This window comes from Periplaneta americana, chromosome 16 (assembly GCF_040183065.1).
Source record: "Periplaneta americana isolate PAMFEO1 chromosome 16, P.americana_PAMFEO1_priV1, whole genome shotgun sequence".
NCBI lineage: Eukaryota > Metazoa > Arthropoda > Insecta > Blattodea > Blattidae > Periplaneta > Periplaneta americana.
In genome coordinates this window covers 173,420,788-173,441,283 of record NC_091132.1, presented here as the reverse complement: position 1 = coordinate 173,441,283, position 20,496 = coordinate 173,420,788, and the positions used below count along the sequence as shown (strand labels likewise).

At 35.0% G+C, this 20,496-nt stretch overlaps 1 protein-coding gene across 3 annotated transcripts in view; it reads right to left on the bottom strand.

The window, feature by feature from the left end:
* Positions 1–19,704, bottom strand: part of LOC138691958 (zinc finger protein 664-like) — a 37,740-nt gene extending 18,036 nt beyond the window's left edge. Inside the window, exons 1-4 of one of the 3 annotated variants that reach the window (XM_069814637.1) lie at positions 19,292–19,704; positions 13,950–14,050; positions 11,072–11,212; positions 5,079–5,155 (exon numbers count right to left, since the gene is read on the bottom strand). In XM_069814637.1, the coding sequence (XP_069670738.1) occupies positions 5,079–5,155; positions 11,072–11,212; positions 13,950–14,045 (314 nt within the window). In that variant the 5' untranslated portion in view covers positions 14,046–14,050; positions 19,292–19,704. Of the gene's footprint in view, positions 1–5,078; positions 5,156–11,071; positions 11,213–13,949; positions 14,051–14,900; positions 14,977–18,103; positions 18,219–19,291 lie in introns of those variants that run through there. The other 2 variants (XM_069814636.1, XM_069814635.1) reach the window with 2 other exon arrangements.
* Between the last annotated feature and the right edge of the window lie 792 nt (positions 19,705–20,496).

Here is a 20,496-nt window from a genome sequence, read left to right as displayed (position 1 = left end):
CATTTTAATGTAACAATACTGCTCGATTTTTTATTTTATTTATTCATTAAAGACATCAGCTCAAAGAATTTGAGTGACCACAAGGTTCCTGAATACAATAAGCATATACAGTACAATGTGATTTGAAATATTAAAGAAAATAGAAAGTTAATTGTTGAAGGCAAATATAAGTGGATTAATTGAAATAGAGATGATGATGTAATATTTGAAGAGAATCCTTGATAATATTTATAAGGACAGACATTACATAATCAAAAGGAATGTGAAGTTTCTTAAGATAATTCCATGTGAATTTTGTGATTGAACCTCTACTGCCAAACAGCAAACCAATGCCAGACCATTGTTTAAGAGGGACGTTGTACTTTTGAGAAAGATACGGCAGACAAGGTTCATATATGGACTTCTTCTCAATATCAACTTCGGTGGCCTGATTTAGGTTTCTTTCGAAATGGATAGTAGGGTCAAGAACAAGAACCCGTTTTAAGCGTCCGTTAATAGCAATAATGTCTGCCCGTCTGAAAGAACATCTGATGATACACAATGTACTTCCTCATGAATCTCCCAATTTAAAGTTTTTAACGACGTCGCCAAAGCATGTCGTACACGATGATACGTCTAAAAAATAATGAATAATGTTTTTTCTGCACAAAATCACACAAACCTTTTGATTTAATGTAAAATTTCAATCTCTTCGGCGTCTGTAAAGCAGTATCATTTTTTCTTTTTAATTTCTGTTTGTGTGATTTTGCGAGTAAAGCGATCGGTTTGGAAGTAAATCCCGAAAAGACAAAGTATATGATTATGTCTCGTGACCAGAATATTGTACGAAATGGAAATATAAAAATTGGAGATTTATCCATCGAAGAGGTAGAAAAATTCAAATATCTTGGAGCAACAGTAACAAATATAAATGACACTCGGGAGGAAATTAAACGCAGAATAAATATGGGAAATGCGTGTTATTATTCGGTTGAGAAGCTCTTATCTTCCAGTCTGCTGTCCAAAAATCTGAAAGTTAGAATTTATAAAACAGTTATATTACCGGTTCTTCTCTATGTTTGAGAAACTTGAACTCTCACTCTGAGAGAGGAACATAGGTTAAGGGTGTTTGAGAATAAGGTGCTTAGGAAAATATTTGGGGCTAAGCGGGATGAAGTTACAGGAGAATGGAGAAAGTTACAGAACACAGAACTGCACGCATTGTATTCTTCACCTGACATAATTAGGAACTTAAAATCCAGACGTTTGAGATGGGCAGGGCATGTAGCACGTATGGGCGAATCCAGAAATGCATATAGAGTGTTAGTTGGGAGACCGGAAAGAAAAAGACCTTTAGGGAGGCCGAGACGTAGATGGGAGGATAATATTAAAATGGATTTGAGGTAGGTGGGGTATGATGATAGAGACTGGATTAATCTTGCACAGGATAGGGACCGATGGCGGGCTTATGTGAGGACGGCAATGAACCTTCGGGTTCCTTAAAAGCTATATGTAAGTAAGTAATTTTGGAAACGGAATAAGAGACTCCTAGTTTCTAAAAATCGTTGAGAAATTGCTACAAAAGTTCGCCGATTAAGTAACCTTCTTTGAGGAAAAAGTTGACGGTACATCCTTCTTGCTTCACTTGAATTACGAAGAATTTCTCCATAAATTAGTAACATATGATATTCCTAAACTGTGAATGACATTGTAAATAGTTTATCGAATACCCTGTACTGACAGCCATCCGCTCGGCAGTAGACCTATGAACAGGGAGCTTGAACTCAGCTGACTCGTACTTACGTCTGTGCAGAGTACTGCCTGCTGAACGTTGCCACGTCTCTCACGCCAGAATATTAACAAATTTAAGCATGCAGTTTTATTTAATTTCACGAAACAAAATAGAACACACAAATATTTATTTAAAGTAACATTAACTCTTTGCTAGATCAACCTACTGACGTAATTATTTTCCTAAGTATACTGAGGATATAAGCGCTATAATGCAAATAATATAAGTAAAGAAATATTTATTTCTGGGAAATCTACCAAGTTTAGACCCTATATTGTATGGACAGTTTTTGATCCTGTAAACCATACATGGGCACAATTTTCGGTTACGTGGGGCACTCGATTTGAAATAGTTTGTTTACTAGGAGAGGAGACTGCAGAGTTGGATGGGAAATATACACTGCTGTGACCTGCGTCACCTTATCGTAATCGCTAAGGCGGTCAGTGGCGAATTATTAGGAAAGCGCTTGGTTAACGTGAGAGACTCGAAAACTTTTATTCAATTTGGCAAATTAATTCGGCAGCTTTAATCATAAACCTCTTTACTATTTTTCCATCATTGAATTGATTTAAATCACAGGCGAGAAATTGCGTAACTAGCCAATAATATTCCATCACGTTGTCTACGTTTATTTTCTTGAATATTCTGGCGTTTATCAAGATTACTTAATAGATTTGCACGTTCTCGACCTAAAATAATTTTATTTCAGAAAATCATATTTCGTTTTCTACGTACATTTAATATTTTTTTTTATAAATTTCTTTTGGAAATAATACGTACAAACAACATTTAATTCCTCGTACCTTTTAATGCAGCGTGTCTAAGGTATAATGTCGTATTTAGTATACTATGCAAATGTTAATATCATACATTTTCTTCGGAACAGTACGAAAAATAATATTTAATTTGTCTTACTTACTAATTCAGCATGTTGTTTATGACATAAGGAGTAATGTCGTTGTATATTAAATTTATTAATGCCTAATAGGATTTTTGAGGATAACATACGTCGTATGTACTCCCCTTCTAAACAGCAAAAAAACTCTTCTTCCCATTTCTCATGAAATAATCGTTTTCTAACGCGTACACACTGCTTTGATAATGCCATTATGAAACCCCTGATATTGCTTATGAAACTGATATAAAACCTGCCCACGCCTAGGAGCTACGTGAGGGAGGGACAGGGACTGTGAAGATGATGTCACTCAGAGCGATAAGCTCTGTGAAGGTCAGTGAGGCACTATTTCTCAAGTGAGGCACGATGCCTATCCATGCTGTAAACCGTCCCCAAACGACTGCACTTATACCCCTTACACAATGTATATGCGGGAAGTACACAATTAAAGGAAATAGGAAACCTATCTGGTATGTATTCCACCCTTGCATGAGATATCACAGCTCTCACTACATGAATCTTTTATGTTCGTATGCCTGAGATAGCACACATGAAGAAAGTGGGGACAGCGACAGTGATTTATAAACTTCACATAGCGGGGTGAATATTCTAAAATGCGTAAATGTATGTCCCGGGTGATTTAAAGAGTTTCTTGAAAATGTTAACTGATTACGTTTGCGTTTAATTAACTAACTCTCACATGTTTTAGTTGAAAAAAAAACCTTAAAAGGATTAATTTTAAAATTTATAATTAAAAAATAACGTCCAAACGTCAAAATGTAACTACGGTCCCTATGTCCCCAACTACATTTTACTCTGTTTTACTAAGTTTTTCTCGGAATGTTTCGATTTAATTTTATTTCCTCGGCCAAGATTATAAAAATAAATAGTTAAGATACTTATGAAAGACAGGAATTGTTGTTTGTATAATTCTGAAAGGACACAACTTTAACGTAAAGTTTGTCCCCAAAAATTTCGTAACGCAAATCCCTCGAAATAAAAGAGCTACACAAAAGACTATTTTGCTTCATGTGGTAAATTTTAACGGTTGGTAGTGATGAGAGGTCAACATGGCGCCAGTTGAAAAACTTTTCGTCCATTATCGTAATTTATTTTATTGAAAAATACAAAAATCATCGCTGATGACTGAATGTTATGTTTTCTATTGGTAACACCGGTCCCAGGTGGCATTAAATATAGTTTGTATATGCTAAACTTTCGTAGTATATGCAAAACATTACAATGTTTGTCGACTAAAAAATCTAACCTCCATGATATTTTTTAACGATTTATTTTGTCAGAACTATTGCGGAAATAATAATAATTTGTAACAATGGTCCCTGTAACGTCAGTCCCTTTATTGTGGGACGAGGTTCCATTTAACATACAATTATTAAATACTGGTGTATACAGTAACTTCGAGTATTATTTCATGTGATTGTTCATAGGAAAGAAAAAAAAGTCTGATGATGAAAGTAGGAAATATGAAAGGAAGAAGATACGTAGGCAGAGGGCAAATATGACTGAAGAGGAGTTGCAGAAAAAAAGGGATTATGGCAAAGAATATAAAAAAAAAGAAAGAAAATAGCAGATATAACTGATCGGGAAAAAAGAAATGTTCGAAGACAAGTGAAATTTGACGTATAGAAGTTTAGAAGATACCTTAAACAATGGGCTGTAAGGGAAAGATAACAACAATCCCTTGGCTTTTTTTTAATTAGAAAATCTCACATAAATTTTTTTTTAAGCTCAACTGATACCAGAATCTTCAATAATAGGAGCAAATGTAACCAATGTGAGAAAAAAGTACACAATTTAATATATTTTTTCCACTTTTGTTATTCATATTTGCCCATTTCAGAATATTCACCCAGTGAATGCTTTGACCAGCGCCAGTTGAGTGATCATACCATTTGATGGTACTTCTTTAATCTATCAAAACACAACTTCTCAACATTTCCTAGAAAATATAAATTCTCTACATTCGAAAGTTTAATTTACTAAAAAGATGAAATAGATGATGAAAATAAAACACATTACTGCTGAGTAGCATTGTAAAAATAAAATGGTAAGACAAACTTTCTTATTGCATTCAAAATACTGAAAGTTATTGCAAAAGAATACATTTCACACCCTTTGGGATCAGTAGAATAAAAGACTGTAAAAATAAAAGACTATATCTTTTGAGAATCTAAAGTAGTGTCTATGAAATGTTACTTGCTATAGTAATGATAATTTTAGTGAATCTCATGTCACTTTAGTGTCAAAATATATTGATGTGTTAATAAGAGTACCCACACAAATATAGTAGATAAAAAAAAAGTATCATACATTATAAAATTTATTTTCTACGTTACCATTAAATAAAATTCTGAAAGAATGAAAGAAGCAAAATAACCATAGTACACTCACCTATCAGTCAACACTTCATCCTCTTCTGAGGATACTTCCATTTCTTGTTCCTCCTTGTCCACATCCAACAAATCTTCCTGGAAAAGTGAGTAAATAATGGCCATATCGGTCAATGGTTTTCTATGTCACAGAGCTCTCTATTCAAACATAGTGAACCAATCTAACTATTCGGGAAGGTTGTAATGACTTTTACTCAAAATTCAAAAATGGTTCCCCTGAACTGCATTGATTGACAGTCTGGATCAGCTTACTTAATATCCCGAGTGCGAAACCTAACCATTTTTCCACCATTACTACATATGCTATAATCTTTTCGCTGTAAGAAAAATCCTAATGTAAACAATAGCACGTGACTGAAGTGAGGCTTCATTGGCCGCTGTTTGGCGCCATAGATTCTCAGTACATGTTCCCGCCTACTGATGTACATTCTGTTTCATGTTAAACATTTCCCGTTACTGTCAAGTAGACCTAACCTCACTACTATTTATTACTTTGCTTAGGAAACTTTTACTTTATAGTTACTGTAATTAAATTATTTTAAACTTATGTGTAAGACCAATTGCTGCCGGACGAAGGAATTATTCCTTCCAGGATGTAGAAGCCATACTTCAGTACCACGTGCTTATGTGAACAACTACGAGATCAAGTGACGCCAGCTTGTTACAAGAACAGACTACCTCGGTGTTACTCTTGGTCTTCATCCACGTTCATAGTAAATAACAAAATATAAAAGTAGCTTTTCTTTTACATAGCGTTTTACATATGAGTGAATTTATATGTTTCATCGTATTTAACAACTAGAAATCATTTTTTCATTTTCAAATAATACAAGATTAAGTTTTACAAATACGGATCTATATTTTCTTGCGTTGTGTGAGTATTTTGACTGGCAGCCAATCAGTGATATGACAGCAACGTGCTTGTGTTTACATTAGGATTTTTCTTACAGCGAAAACAGTATAGTGGATTATGGTTATTTTATAGTTTGAGGGTTAAATTTTATTTCCACAACTTCGTTTCGAATTTCCGTATGGAGAAATACTACAACTGGTAGTGATTTTCTAACTTATGTTGGCAGCAGTGACAGCAGTCCTTGGTGTGCAAATACAGAAAATTCAAATTGTTCAAGTTTTCTCATCCGCTTACTGGAAGCTAGTGTAATTTGAACATACTAATAATTAATTAATATCAGTATTAATATTAACACACAATAATTATTTTATGTGTTCCATTGTGATGTGGTTAAAATTCAAGATTATAGTCGATAAGTGTAGCTAAGTAAATATAACATAAGTTGTGATACACGTATTGAGTGATAGATAGAAATACCAATTCACATTTTAATTAATTTCTTTCGAGTTTTGATTTTTATTCTAATAATGCCAGAGAGAAGAAATAACAGGGCAGTGATTCCTCGAAGAAAGAAATGTGCCCCATTCAGAGTACTCTTTAAGAATCCGTAGTTCAAATGTATAATGAACTGAAGAAAGATAATAATGAAGAAGGAATTATGCGCACAGAGACGCCAATTATAACTATGAGAGCAAAATTACTAAGAGTAAGTATTCTTAAGCATACATTTCAAAGTGGCATTCCGTTTACAGAGTTTGTACTAATCACTTCACGTGATCAAACAAAATACATTTTAGGTTAAGTCTTGCAAATAGTAAACTGTTTAGTTAAAGCAATGAACTTCATGTTGTCAGACGAAATATATTTTAATGTTACATCATATTAATGACAAACTTAATGTGCGAGAGGTTGAGGAGGAAAATAGAGGCCTACTCTTTCACAAAGTATTGAACCATTTCGACAAAACCTCCCAACCTAAAGATGAGATGTGTTAAATAACTAAATAAGGAAGTCATCGTTCATGTTAATACTATATTATTATTATTATTATTATTATTATTATTATTATTATTATTATTATTATTATTATTACTATTATTATACATGCCATTATTCAGCTTAGTAGCTTGTATTGTAATACATTAGAATCAATTTAAACCTTGAAAATAAGTGCATTTCATGTATAAGTGGCCTATAAAATATGTAATGTGAATTTGCAACAATATTTGAAGAAAATGAACAGTATAATATGATAATATATAATATTAATAATAGTAATAATAATATTACACACAATACTTACTTACTTACTGGCATTTAAGGAACCCGGAGGTTCATTGCCGCCCTCACATAAGCCCGCCATTGGTCCCTAACCTGAGCAAGATTAATTCAGTCTCTACCATCATATCCCACCTCCCTCAAATACAATTTAATATCATCTTCCCATCTACGTCTCGGCCTCCTCAAAGGTCTTTTTCCCTCTGGCCTCCCAAATAACACTCTATATGCATTTCTGGATTCGGCCATACGTGCTACATGCCCTGCCCATCCCAAAAGTCTGGATTTAATGTTCCTAATTAGTCAGGTGAAGGATACAATGCGTGCAGCTCTGCATTGTGTACCTTTCTCCATTCTCCTGTAATGTCATCCCTCTTAGCCCGAAATATTTTCCTAAGAACCTTATTCTCAAAAACCCTCAATCACTGTTTTTCTCTGAAAGTGAGAGTCCAAGTTTCACAACCATACAGAACAACCGGTAATATAACTGTTTTATAAATTCTAACTTTCAGATTTTTTGACAGCAGACTAGATGAGAAAAGCTTCTCAACCGAATTATAACAGATATTTCCCATATTTATTCTGCGTTTAATTTCCTCGCAAGTGTCATTTATATTTGTTACTGTTGCTCCAAGATTTTTTAATTTTTCCACCTCTTCGAAGGATAAATCTCCAACTTTTATATTTCCATTTCGTACAATATTCTGGTCACGAGACATAATCATATACTTTGTCTTTTCGGGATTTACTTGCAAACCTATTTCTTTACTTGCTTCAAGTAAAATTCCCGCGTTTTCCCTAATCGTTTGTGGATTTTCTCTTAACATATTCACGTCATCCGCATAGACAAGCAGCTGATGTAACCCGTTCAATTTCAAACCCTTTGTGTTATCTTTAACTTTCCTAATGGCATATTCTAGGGCGAAGTTAAAAAGTAAAGGCGATAGTGCATCTCCCTGCTTTAGCCCGCAGTGAATTGGAAAAGCAGCAGATAGAAACTGACCTATACAGACTCTGCTGTAAGTCTCGCTAAAGACACATTTTAATTAATCGAACTAGTTTCTTGGGAATACCAAATTCAATAAGAATATTATATAAAACTTCTCTCTTAACCGAGTCATACGCCTTTTTGAAATCTATGAATAACTGATGTACTGTACCCTTATACTCCCAATTTTTCTCCAATATCTGTCGAATACAAAAAATCTGATCAATAGTTGATCTATTACGCCTAAAACCACACTGATAATCCCCAATAATTTCATCTATATATGGAGTTAATCTTCTCAAAAGGATATTCGACATAATTTTGTACGACGTCAACAAAAGTGATATTCCTCGAAAGTTACTACAGTTAATCTTGTCCCCCTTCTTAAAAATAGGTACGATTATGGACTCCTTCCATTGTTCTGGTACAATTTCCTTTTCCCAAATTGCAAGTACAAGTTTATAAATTTCGCTATATAATGCACTTCCACCCTCTTGCATTAATTCTACTGGAATTTGATGAATACCTGGAGACTTGTACTTTTTCAGATTTTCTATCGCAATTTCGACTTCAGAAAGTGTGGGTTCCGGTATAAATGGCTCAGCAGTTTGTATTTGAATTTTGTCCCGATCATTTCTATTTGGCCTATGTATATTTAGCAGTTGCCCAAAATAGTTTTTCCAGCTGTTCAGGATTGAATGAGAGTCTGCAAGCAAGCCACCATTCTCATCCTTGATCACGTTTACCCTTGCCTGATATCCATTTTTAAATTCCTTTATACCCTTATATGAATCTCGAATGTTTTTATTCTTACTATTTGTGTCTACCTCATTAAGTTTTTCCTTTAAGTAATCCCTCTTTTTATTCCTAAGTGTACGACTTGCTTCCCGTCTTTTATTGAAATAATTATCTCTATTCACCTCAATTGGATCCTGTAAGAATTTCAATTTTGCCTGTTTCCTTCTATCTACTGCAATGGAACAATCTTCATCAAACCATGGTTTCCTTTTCTTAGTTTCATGATAACCTATGCTCTGTTCAGCTGACATTTTGATATTATTTCGGATATTGTCCCACACGCAATTAACATCTAACTCTTTCTCAGCTTCGTCGGAAATTGCTAAAGGAGCAAACCTATTTGAAATTTCAACCTGATAACGTTGCTTAGTATCCTCGTCATTTAATTTCAAAATATTGAATCTACTAATATTGGCTTGTTGCTCTACTCACTTGGCTACTGATAGTCTTTCTCTTAATTCTCCAATTACCAAATAATGGACAGAATTACAGTCTGCCCCCCTGAAAGTTCGAATGGCTACTATACTAGTGTGCCTTCGTTTATATTATATTATATTATATTATATTATATTATATTATACTATATTATACTATACTATACTTTACTATACTTTACTATACTATACTATACTATATTATATTATATTATATTATATTATATTATATTATATTATATTATATTATATTATATTATATTATATTATATTATATTATGTGGCATTGTGAATTAACCATCTTTGGTGATATGTGATATTAGTTGGCAGCACTAAGAGTCGGTGAAATTTTTGGAACTGTTCTTACGTGATACTCACTATACGTCCTTCATATAACCTTCCTTAAATTCAGGTTAGTTGGTTGTCCTGTAACACATTGGAATCACTTTCAACCTTGAAAATATGCGCTGTTCATACAGTCCCCAAATTTATTAAAATTATTGCATTAAGTTTTCACAACACACTTGCAAATTCATTTGTAACAGACATTGTTGCTGCGGATTCAGTAGATTCATCATGTCAAATGAACTCTGAGCTATGGAACCTGTAATTTGTTGCCATTTTAAATGCTTGCAAAACAACTGAAGAGGCAGGTTTCGTGGGAAACAACGAAGGTTATGGAGATTAAATTCCGTAGGAATCGGTTTAAATGCCAATTTTATAGCTCTAAATATAGAACATTAAAAAAATCTGAATTTATTATGATGATTATTACGATTAATATTATTATTATTATAACTCATTTGTTATTATTATTATTATTATTATTATTATTATTATTATTATTATTAACACCATTTTCGTTATTATTATTTATATTATCATTTTATTATCTTTCTATAAAGGTACTTCTTAACAAAGTTAGAGGACTTCCAAATCTCTTGAGTCTTGTATAAGCCTTTACATGTGTATGAACCCATCATTCATTGTCTAGGATAGTAATTGCTAGATCAATAACAACAAAATAACAATCTTCGTAAACTTAAATTATATCTGTTCCTAGGCACAATTTTTTCCATGCATTCGAGATAATTCTCTGTTCCCTGACAGAAATATAATTGCGAATTACAATTTTTTTTTAATCCAAAATTCTATTGTCCTTGTTCAGTCAACTGTGTGAAGGCAGGTCTGAACCTAACAAGTGATAGCAAGAAGGCACTACTTATGAGGCAACTAGGTCAGGAGATAATAGGGTAGGGTGGCCAGTTCCTTTCCCCCTAATCTAAAATGAAAACTAGCCAATTTTTGAACGTAATGAAAATGGGAAAACACTTAATAAAATTCGACACTGTTAATAGGTATGAGATACTTAATCCATAACTGGGATCATGACGTCAGTGAGACAACGTGTCGATTTTACTATGCATTTACTCAAGGTCGAACACAGCGAGGGTTGTGAGATTTTCACAGCCTAGAACCAATACTCCAAGTGAAAGGTATATACGCAGAGGAAGCAAAATAATGCTTGTAGAAGGAGGGATGGCAGTGGAAAAGTTTGGAGCCGTCTCACAGACGTCATGATACCAGTTAAGGGTGAAAACTACGCTACACTCACATGCGTATATAGACAGTGTACCACTTACATCAACTTCAGATTTCACCACAGGAGAGCTAATAGCCTCTGGTGTGGTGTCTTCAACCTTTATCTCTGATTTGATATCGTAACTCTGGTCCACGAATTCTGTCTTCACGCCAGACACTTCCAGATGCGATAAATTCACTTCCTGCAGTACGAAAAGACATCGTGAATAATTTTATGAGCTATTTTAAAGATAACTTCATGTGGAACCGTCGCCAATCTGGTTCTTCATAGCAGCTATTGGCTAACGTATATCATAATGTGCACGTCAGTGAGGCCCGTAACACACTTGAAGAGTTTTCGCCAGGGAGAAATGTGTTGCGAGAAAGAGGCGAAGAGCCTTCCTCCACACACTTGGCGAGTTCTCGATATCACAGATCACACCTCGCTGTGATCATCTAAGCACTGCCTTCATGCAGAAAGCATTTTTCTGATTATAGTAATCACTCGTTGGGGGAAATATTATAGGTTATGTATAATTACGTATATTGTCGTACTTAAATATATAACCTGTATCTATATTGTCGTACTTTACAAATTACGTCCGAACGCTATAATGAATCTGAGTATTCGGGTGATGAGGAAATGGAGTTACATGATCATATTTTGTTAATGAAAAGAAAAAGTAGGCCTAAAATTAAAGCCAGAAATATCTGGAAATCACATTGTATCCAACGAAGATAAAGGCGAGTTTCGGTCACTGATTTCCATTTGTTGATGATACTGTACGTTTAGGCGTTATTTCAGGTTGAATGGACCACAAGTTTTTGCCATTCATGATATGATAGAGAATTCTTAGTTAAACGAGCGTTGAGTGACTTCCGCCGATTTTGGAATAGATGCCGTCGCACTTGAACTGCCAACATAGAAAACAAAAAATCACACTCAATCGCTTTCACCTTCATCTTGATGGGATATTAAAAGCCTAAACTAACCTAACCTAACCTATGTGCGTCGGTATCTATTCCAAAATCGGTGGAAGTCGCTCAACGTTCGTTGAGGGGAATTCTTTGCTATATTCTGATTAAAATTACGTAAACTGTTAAGACATATAGAAACATTATTTCAAATGTTACAACAAATAATATTAAATCTCAACAAAATAAAATGTAACCCTATTTATTTTCAGATAATCTGATATTTGTCTCCAGGTTTCTTCTTTAAGTTTCGTGTTTTTATAGTTTTCATCCTGTGTATCATATAATAAGGCCTATGGGTGACATTGTACAAGTTCGATAAGTTTCTGACTGCAATTATCAGCCATACTTCCTCATTTTTAATAAAAACAATACAAATCATCGCCACCTGTGATATCTTTTTCTACATTCAATCGTCATAAAGAGTATAAATGTCAAACATCTTTGATAAATGTGTCAAGAAAACTGGCTGAGCTATCGATTCCAGCGAGAAACTCGCGCGAGGTTTTTGCCTCGAACGAGAATCTCTTCCAGTGAGTGGACGTCCATTTGAATCCATATTATCAATCTTTGAATTTTCTCGCAACACATTTCTCGCTAGCGAAAACTCTTCAAGTATGTTACGGGCCTAACAGAAGCAGATCTCAAATCAATATACTTTAAGCTTTTCCACATATTTAATTAAGGTCACAGTTTTACTTGTCAATAAGTGGTAGCGTGTACTCCACAAATTCTGTTAAAAAAAAAAAAAAAGATTACGGTTGTAGGATATAAGAGCACCTGACCTGAATATAATTATGTCTCAGAAACTATAATTCGGAACAACATATTATGGGGTACAAAGCAAAATCGCCCTTTTATGATCTCCAAGGTTGACCTACGTTCGATACAGAGGTAGCAAACAGAACCGCAGTTGAGCTTTCCAATACAGTTTTGGACCAGATTGAATTCAGAACTATAGCTCTGCATTGTTCGATCATCACGCAGACAAAACCAGCGAATAGGGAATATAAAGAATGGACACTGAGCGAATTTTCCTGTGTTTTGTTTCTCTGTGCGCCAGCATTTAGTTCTACTTTCAAGTGCTAGAGGTAGTGTAATCGAGCATAGGCTAAGATAATAATTGAGTATAGAGTTGAGACACAGGATTCAAACATCGCCTACCTTATTGCATAATCCAGTAACGCTTTGCTTCAAATAAATCCAAGTTAACAGCTTTTCCTTATTTCTCAGTGACGAACTAGTTGTAATAATAATTTTTTATATTTCAGATATAATAAATTATATTATAAAATCATATAATACATTATACAATTATGTATCAAATTCGTTTAATATTTGTATATAATATAAGATAGCTATATGGTTTTACTTCTCGTAAGAGTTTTGTTTTTCCATTTTCAGTGCTATCAAATCATTACATATTTTAATTGTTGTTGGGGTCAACGTCTCAACTCTCATTATAAAGGAACTCTAGAGTCTAGACATTACAGTTAATGACGGATTTATTATTTTATGGACCCAATTTATTTTATTTGGAGTACATAATGTACCTAGATGTATTAATTATATGTGTTATATTTCCGCTGTGTCGACTGCTAGTTGGTGTGATGTCAACGCCAACTCTAGGGAGAAAGCAGAATCTCACGCTCTAGCTGGCTTGAAGGTCATTTAAATCAGTCCAGCTACATGAAAGGTACCGACGCGAAGTGTCCATTCTTTATAATCCCTATTTGCTGACAAAACAGCGCTATACAGATACCTTCACTATCGCGTGAAAATTTCTTCCTATAAGGAGAGTAGAAGCAACCCACACTTCATAAGTGCAGGCTAAATGATGACGTTATACACCTCACAGCACGACGCTATAATTTATTCTACTGAATATAACGTGTGAAACGAATGCTTTCCCCACCTGTTCGACACACACACAACTAAAATACATAGCAATACTTTACTGTTTACCTCTGATGAAGCCTTATTCTCATCCATTGCGTGTGTGTTATGACGTGGTAGAAAGCCAAAATGGTCATCCTCAGACTCCATCTTGTTCAAATCCATCACAACTGAAAGAAGAGGTTATGTGATTGCCAATGATTACAGGAATTGAACTGTTGAAAAACATTTACCACAAGTTACAACAACGCTACTTCCTCAAACACATTTTTACATAAGAGGTATTCTATAAAATGTATTAATATAACTCGCAGATATCAACTGAAGTCCCACTACGACACATAAATTAGTTAATCTCATATCGACACTACAACAATGTCCATCTTTTCTTGCAAGAAATAAACTTCAATATATATAAACTATGTTATAGCTACTGTATATCTTTTGCATAAGGCAGGCATGTCAAAACCCTGCACATTGTGCAGTAGTCTCTGTGCGATGTGCACTTTCTATTCCCCTACCTGGAGCGAGTGAATCGTCTTGGAGGGGAACGTGACAGGGCTATACAGATCTGCAACAGCATATCAGCTTTTGTTTCAGTACGGGTGCTGATTTGGCTGTGTCTGTGAATGAGTTATGATAAATAAATTTCGGAGACCTAACCCCATAATGGAACTGAGATCAAAAATAGCGAAAGGGCCAATTATTACGTTTTCAAGGAATATTCAATTCGATCTGAATACGATCCCTGTTTTCACGCAATTTTCGATACGCATTGAAAACGATCTAAGGCTCTGATGATGGTGTACAGTATAAACCGAAGCAGCTGTAAGCCCACGTTGCTTATATAATGAACACTAGTAATTTGCCAATTTATCTATCATTTGTAATTCATTAAGTGTTAAAAGTAGTGTACGCAAGATTCAAGATAAAATAAAATAATAAAATATGTTATCTCAAAATATAATTATACTCTTACAACTCTTTAATAAGTCTCAAATGCAAAAAACTGTAACGTACCTGTTCAACATTTTAACATTTCCATTAAATCAAACTCCTGACAGACTCAGAACAAAAACTTTATTCCCGTTAAAAGGCAAAGCCAACAACTAAATAATCTCTTGCATCAAAAGGGCCGTGACGCTGGAATAACCAGATCGTGACGAAATTCAGAAACAGATACTTACTTACTGGCTTTTAAGGAACCCGGAGGTTCATTCCCGCTCTCACATAAGCCCGCCATTGGTCCCTATCCTAAGCAAAATTAATCCATTCTCTATCATAATATTCCACTTCCCTCAAATCCATTTTAATATTATCTTCCCATCTACGCCTCGGCGTCCCCAAAGGTCTTTTTCCCCTCTGGCATCCCAACTAACACTCTATATGCATTTCTGGATTCACCCATACGTGCTACATGCCCTGCCCATCCCAAAAGTTTGGATTTAATGTTCCTAATTATGTCAGGTGAAGGATACAATGCGTGCAGCTCTGCATTGTGTAACTTTCACCATTCTCCTGTAACTTCATCTCTCTTAGCCCCAAATATTTTCCTAAGCACCTTATTCTCAAGCACCCTTAATCTCTGTTCCTCTCTCAAAGTGAGAGTCCAAGTTTCACAACCATATAGAACAACCGGTAATATAAATGTTTTATAAATTCTAACTTTCACATTTTTCGACAGCAGACTGGATGATAAACGTTTATCAACCGAATAATAACACGCATTTCCCATATTTATTCTGTGTTTAATTTCCTCCCGAGTATCATTTATATTTGTTACTGTTGCTCCCAGATATTTGAACTTCTCCACCTCTTCAAAAGATAAATTTCCAATTTTTATATTTGCATTTCGTACAATATTCTGGTCACGAGACATAATCATATACTTTGTCTTTTCGGGATTTACTTCCAAACCTATTTCTTTACTTGCTTCAAGTAAAATTCCCGCGTTTTCCCTAATCGTTTGTGGATTTTCTCTTAACATATTCACGTCATCCGCATAGACAAGCAGCAGATGTAACCCGTTCAATTCCAAACCCTCTGTGTTATCCTGGACTTTCCTAATGGCATATTCTAGAGCAAAGTTAAAAAGTAAAGATGATAGTGCATCTCCTTGCTTTAGCCCACAGTGAATTCGAAACGAATCTGACAGAAACTGACCTATACGCACTTTGCTGACGTTTCACTGAGACACACTTTAATTAATCGAACTAGTTTCTTGGGAATACCAAATTCAATAAGAATATCATATAAAACTTCTCTCTTAACCAAGTGTAATATCTTGATAGAGATAAAAAAAAAGGCCTAGTGGCCTTATCCCTGTCCGGTTAAAGAGCCAAATCCTAAACACTTTCTCTTAAATTTCTAAAGATGTCTGAAACCACTTATCTGCTACAAAGAATATTGAACAGTTTTAGCACCTGGTGAGGACGAAGTCAGGGCAAACCCTGATGGAGATCCGCAGCGATTCTGACGTGCAAAGATGACACAGGTGTAGTAATTACAGCCAATAACACCAACACATTCCAATTTTCAACAGAGGAAGTTCTCCTCAAAATATGTCACTGGTTCTCAGTCAATAAATTAGTATTAAATTATAACAAAACTAACAATTTTCGATACGCATTGAAAACGATCTGAGGCTCTGATGATGGTGTACAGTATACAGCGAAACAGCTGTAAGCCACACGTCGCCTTTATAATTAACACTAGTAAGTTGCCAATTTATCAATCATTTGTAATTAAGCGTTAAAAGTAGTGCACGCAAGATTCAAGATAAAATAATATATTCAAGGCTACAGTAGCGTGCAAATTAATCCGAACACGACATAGTTTTACATTTTCTGTCATTGTTGGCCTCACAGCTGCTCATACCGCTTTAATTGACATCTGTAGTACGTGTAATTCCATTGTTGAAGGTCTGTCATTATTTTTTTTATAAGATGTGACATTTTGCCTGTCGTTTTATACTTATAAGCATTTCAGTTGTGTTGAAGACTTAATACTGCAATCCTGTGTACATTCTGTCGTCTTCACAAATGGATACAACTCCACGAAAACGGTCTAAAATTATAACATTAGCAGAGCATTCTTTTATGACACAGAGGCAAATTGCTGCAGAATGTCACATCGGTTTGGCTACTGTTAATTCGATCAAAAAACGATACAGGGAGACTGGATCCATCACACCCCAGAAAAAAGGAAGCTGTGGCCGGAAAAGGAAGACTTCACCTGCAGATGATCGTTTGTCAGGAAAAGTAAGCCTAAATTAAATCCTAGGCTAACTGCTGTCGACTTAACCCGCGAGTTAATGGCTACCACTGGGGCGAATATTCACCTCACAACAGTGCGGCGTAGGCTTTTGGAAGCTGGACGAAGGGCTCGTAAGCCTATTAAGAAGCAACTGCTAACCCCTGTTATGTGCAAAAAACGCTTAATGTGGGCAAAATTACATCAACACTGGACAGTGAATGACTGGAAGAATGTACTTTTTTCCGATGAGTCTCATTTCGAGGTCCACGGCCACCGTGTTTCTTACGTACGGAAAGGATCCGAAAAAGTAACAGCAGCTCATCCCCAACAAGCACCCAAATACCCCTCTAAAGTAATGTTTTGGGGTTGTTTTACACATGAAGGACCTGGGGCATTAATACTTATCAAGGGAATGATGAATTCTGACAAATATATTCACTTATTGGAAACCAGAATCGTACCCCAGCTGCAAAAATCATTTCCGGATGACAGATGTGTGTTCCCACAAAACCTGGCACCATGCCATACTTCTCGAAATACTACAGAATTCTTCAACAAGAAGAATATTCAGGTACTCCCCTGGCCAGGCAACTCAACCGACATCAACCCCATTGAGAACATGTGGTCAATTTGCAAAAGAAGAATGCAAAAAATGGATTGTTCTACAAAGGAGAAGATGATTTCTGCACTCTTTGGTGTATGGTTTCGCGATGAATAATATTTGTGGGAAATTAGTGGAATCCATGCCAAATCGTCTCAGAGCTGTTATTAGGAACAAGGGAGGCACATAGATTACTGAGGTATATCTTAGATCCCTTTTTTTTTTTATCCCGTTTGAGTGTATTTGCATAAGTAATTACGTTGTTCGGATTAATTTGCACGCTACTGTATAGTCTATGTTAACTCAGAATATAATTATACACTTACAACTTTTTAATAAGTCTCAAATGTAGAAAACTGTAACGTACCTGTTCAACATTTTAACATTTCCATTAAATCAAACTCCTAACAGACTCTGAACAAAAACTTTATTGCAGTAAACGGCATACGCAACAACTATCTGATCTCTAGCATCAAAAGGGCCGTGACAAGATTCAGAAACAGATGCAAATTGAAAATTAAGTCACACTTCAATTCCTCGCTACTCTTAGATTTATTCAGTCCTTGCTAATGCAATTCGGAATAAGAAGGAATGAATTTTGCGTAAAAGTTAAAATAAATCACCGATAATTCTACACGTAAACAAAGTTCAATGATACACGTCCATTGTATTGCAAGTTTTAAGAGTTGCTAACTTCTTGACAGACAAGCGCTTCCACTGGCACCATGTCATATGTATGCTCTTAACGGGTTGAGGGAAAAACCCGGAAAAAATCTCTACCATGTAACCTGCACCAATCTAGAGCTGACACAGGATGAACTGGTTTCATTGTCAGCCATGCTAACCATTAAGTTTACTCCACAGTTGTGAACTATAAGCATAATACTGGCAACTCCGGCCAATTACAAATGCATTCCAAGGTTATTTCACTCACAAGTTTCGATTAATACCAGGGCGTAATACAGAGGACATGCAATGTCCGGTTGCACCTCACTTCCACAAATTTCTCCATTCATATCTGTAAATTCGGTGCTATTTGAAACCGGAACATGATTTACTAACACCTTACGAAAATTTAATATTATGCAGAATATTCGCGTGAATGCTATACAGAGCTTCGTAAATAGTTTACTTATGAATGAAGAAGAAAATAGCGTTGCAGCTGAACTTTATACCATTTCCATACTAAGTAAACATTAGGATTAATTTTCCATTCTGCAAATTTCATTCTTAATAGCTTTAGCCATCTCAGAAATGCCCTGATTTTTTAAAGCAATATGACTTCGTATTATCTAAAAGTTTTCAAGATTATCTTTGCTCTTTTGTTCAGAACGAAACGAAACTCTCTGTGAAGGAGTAAGCTCTGAGGTCCAACAAAAGGATGCGTCCCTCATATCGCAAGATTAGCAAGAATAACACGTAATACGTTTTGAAAATATAGTCCCTAGCTTTCTTATGTTTAGTCAAAGCATATCGGTGACAAAGGTACGAACTCTTTTCTTGGAGACAGTATGACCACAGTTTACTATATAAAGTCATGAAGCTCAATACTTACTACATATGCATCCATAGATAATTGCTAACCACCGGGATCACAGACCCTTTCCTTAGCAGACGATAAAATGTATTGTACTTTCGATATCGTGTTCGTTTGAAAAAATTAACATCTTTCTTCCACTATTTAAATATGAAATATATAAGGTTTATATATTAACTTCATAAAGTATATATTATATTTTATAAAACCACCTTCCTGGATCTTTCGGAAGAAGGTTAACTCTAACCTATTTTTCTTACAATTTATAGTACTACAAACTTCTCCTTGTCCCATATTATTATTCAAATTATTGATTTTAACCATTTACAGTTATTACAACTGATAACGAACATTTCACAGTTTAGGCCTACACAACTTTTCACAACAATGCGAAATATGGCATAGTCAGTGCCTTTTCGATCTGGACCAGGCCGTAATGTATGTTCGGGTTTTCTATTTCAGTGTATGGAGCTCAGTGAAATATTAGAACTTTATTGCGTATCATTGCTAAGTTTTATTTAGTGTAATGTGTCCATAAGTTCCGTTTACTTCTTGTTGCATAATATGTTACAGAATTAATAATTATAAAACTGTGTTATTTTAATGCGAAGAGAATTTTACATGTTAATATAATCTGTTTGGTGAGTCGATTCACTTAGAAAGATACGCATTCGATCTTGCGAGATAATCGATATCGGCGGCGTAGACAAACTACAGCAGGAGGAACAGCACGGCTATGAATTAAGTCTAAGGATAGCACCAGATCTGTTCGCTTATCTGCTAGCACATTTTACACAATTGTGGATTATGTGTCGTGAAGAGCATACTAAATCATGTAAATCTAAAAACTGGAAATTTATCCTTTCAAGAAGTGGAGAATTTCAAATATATCTCGCAGGAAAAGCAACAATTAAGGAGAAATTTTGCTAAACTCGATAGATGCACAAAACTACTTTTCTCAGAAGACGAGTTTTATTTTATACACAGTTTATGTTGTGGGAAGGAGATATTTCTAATCATCCTCTACGCAAGGTATAGACTTAGTTATGCAAAATCTGACTACATAGGATGATACAGAAGCTAAACTTCATATGATTATGATATATAGCTCGTTTTCGCAAAATGTTGCATCAATTCGTTTTCGCAAAAACGTTCAATTATAAATGACACTCAAAAAGAAATTAAAAAGTAGAATAAATATGGGAAATGCCTGCTATTATTCG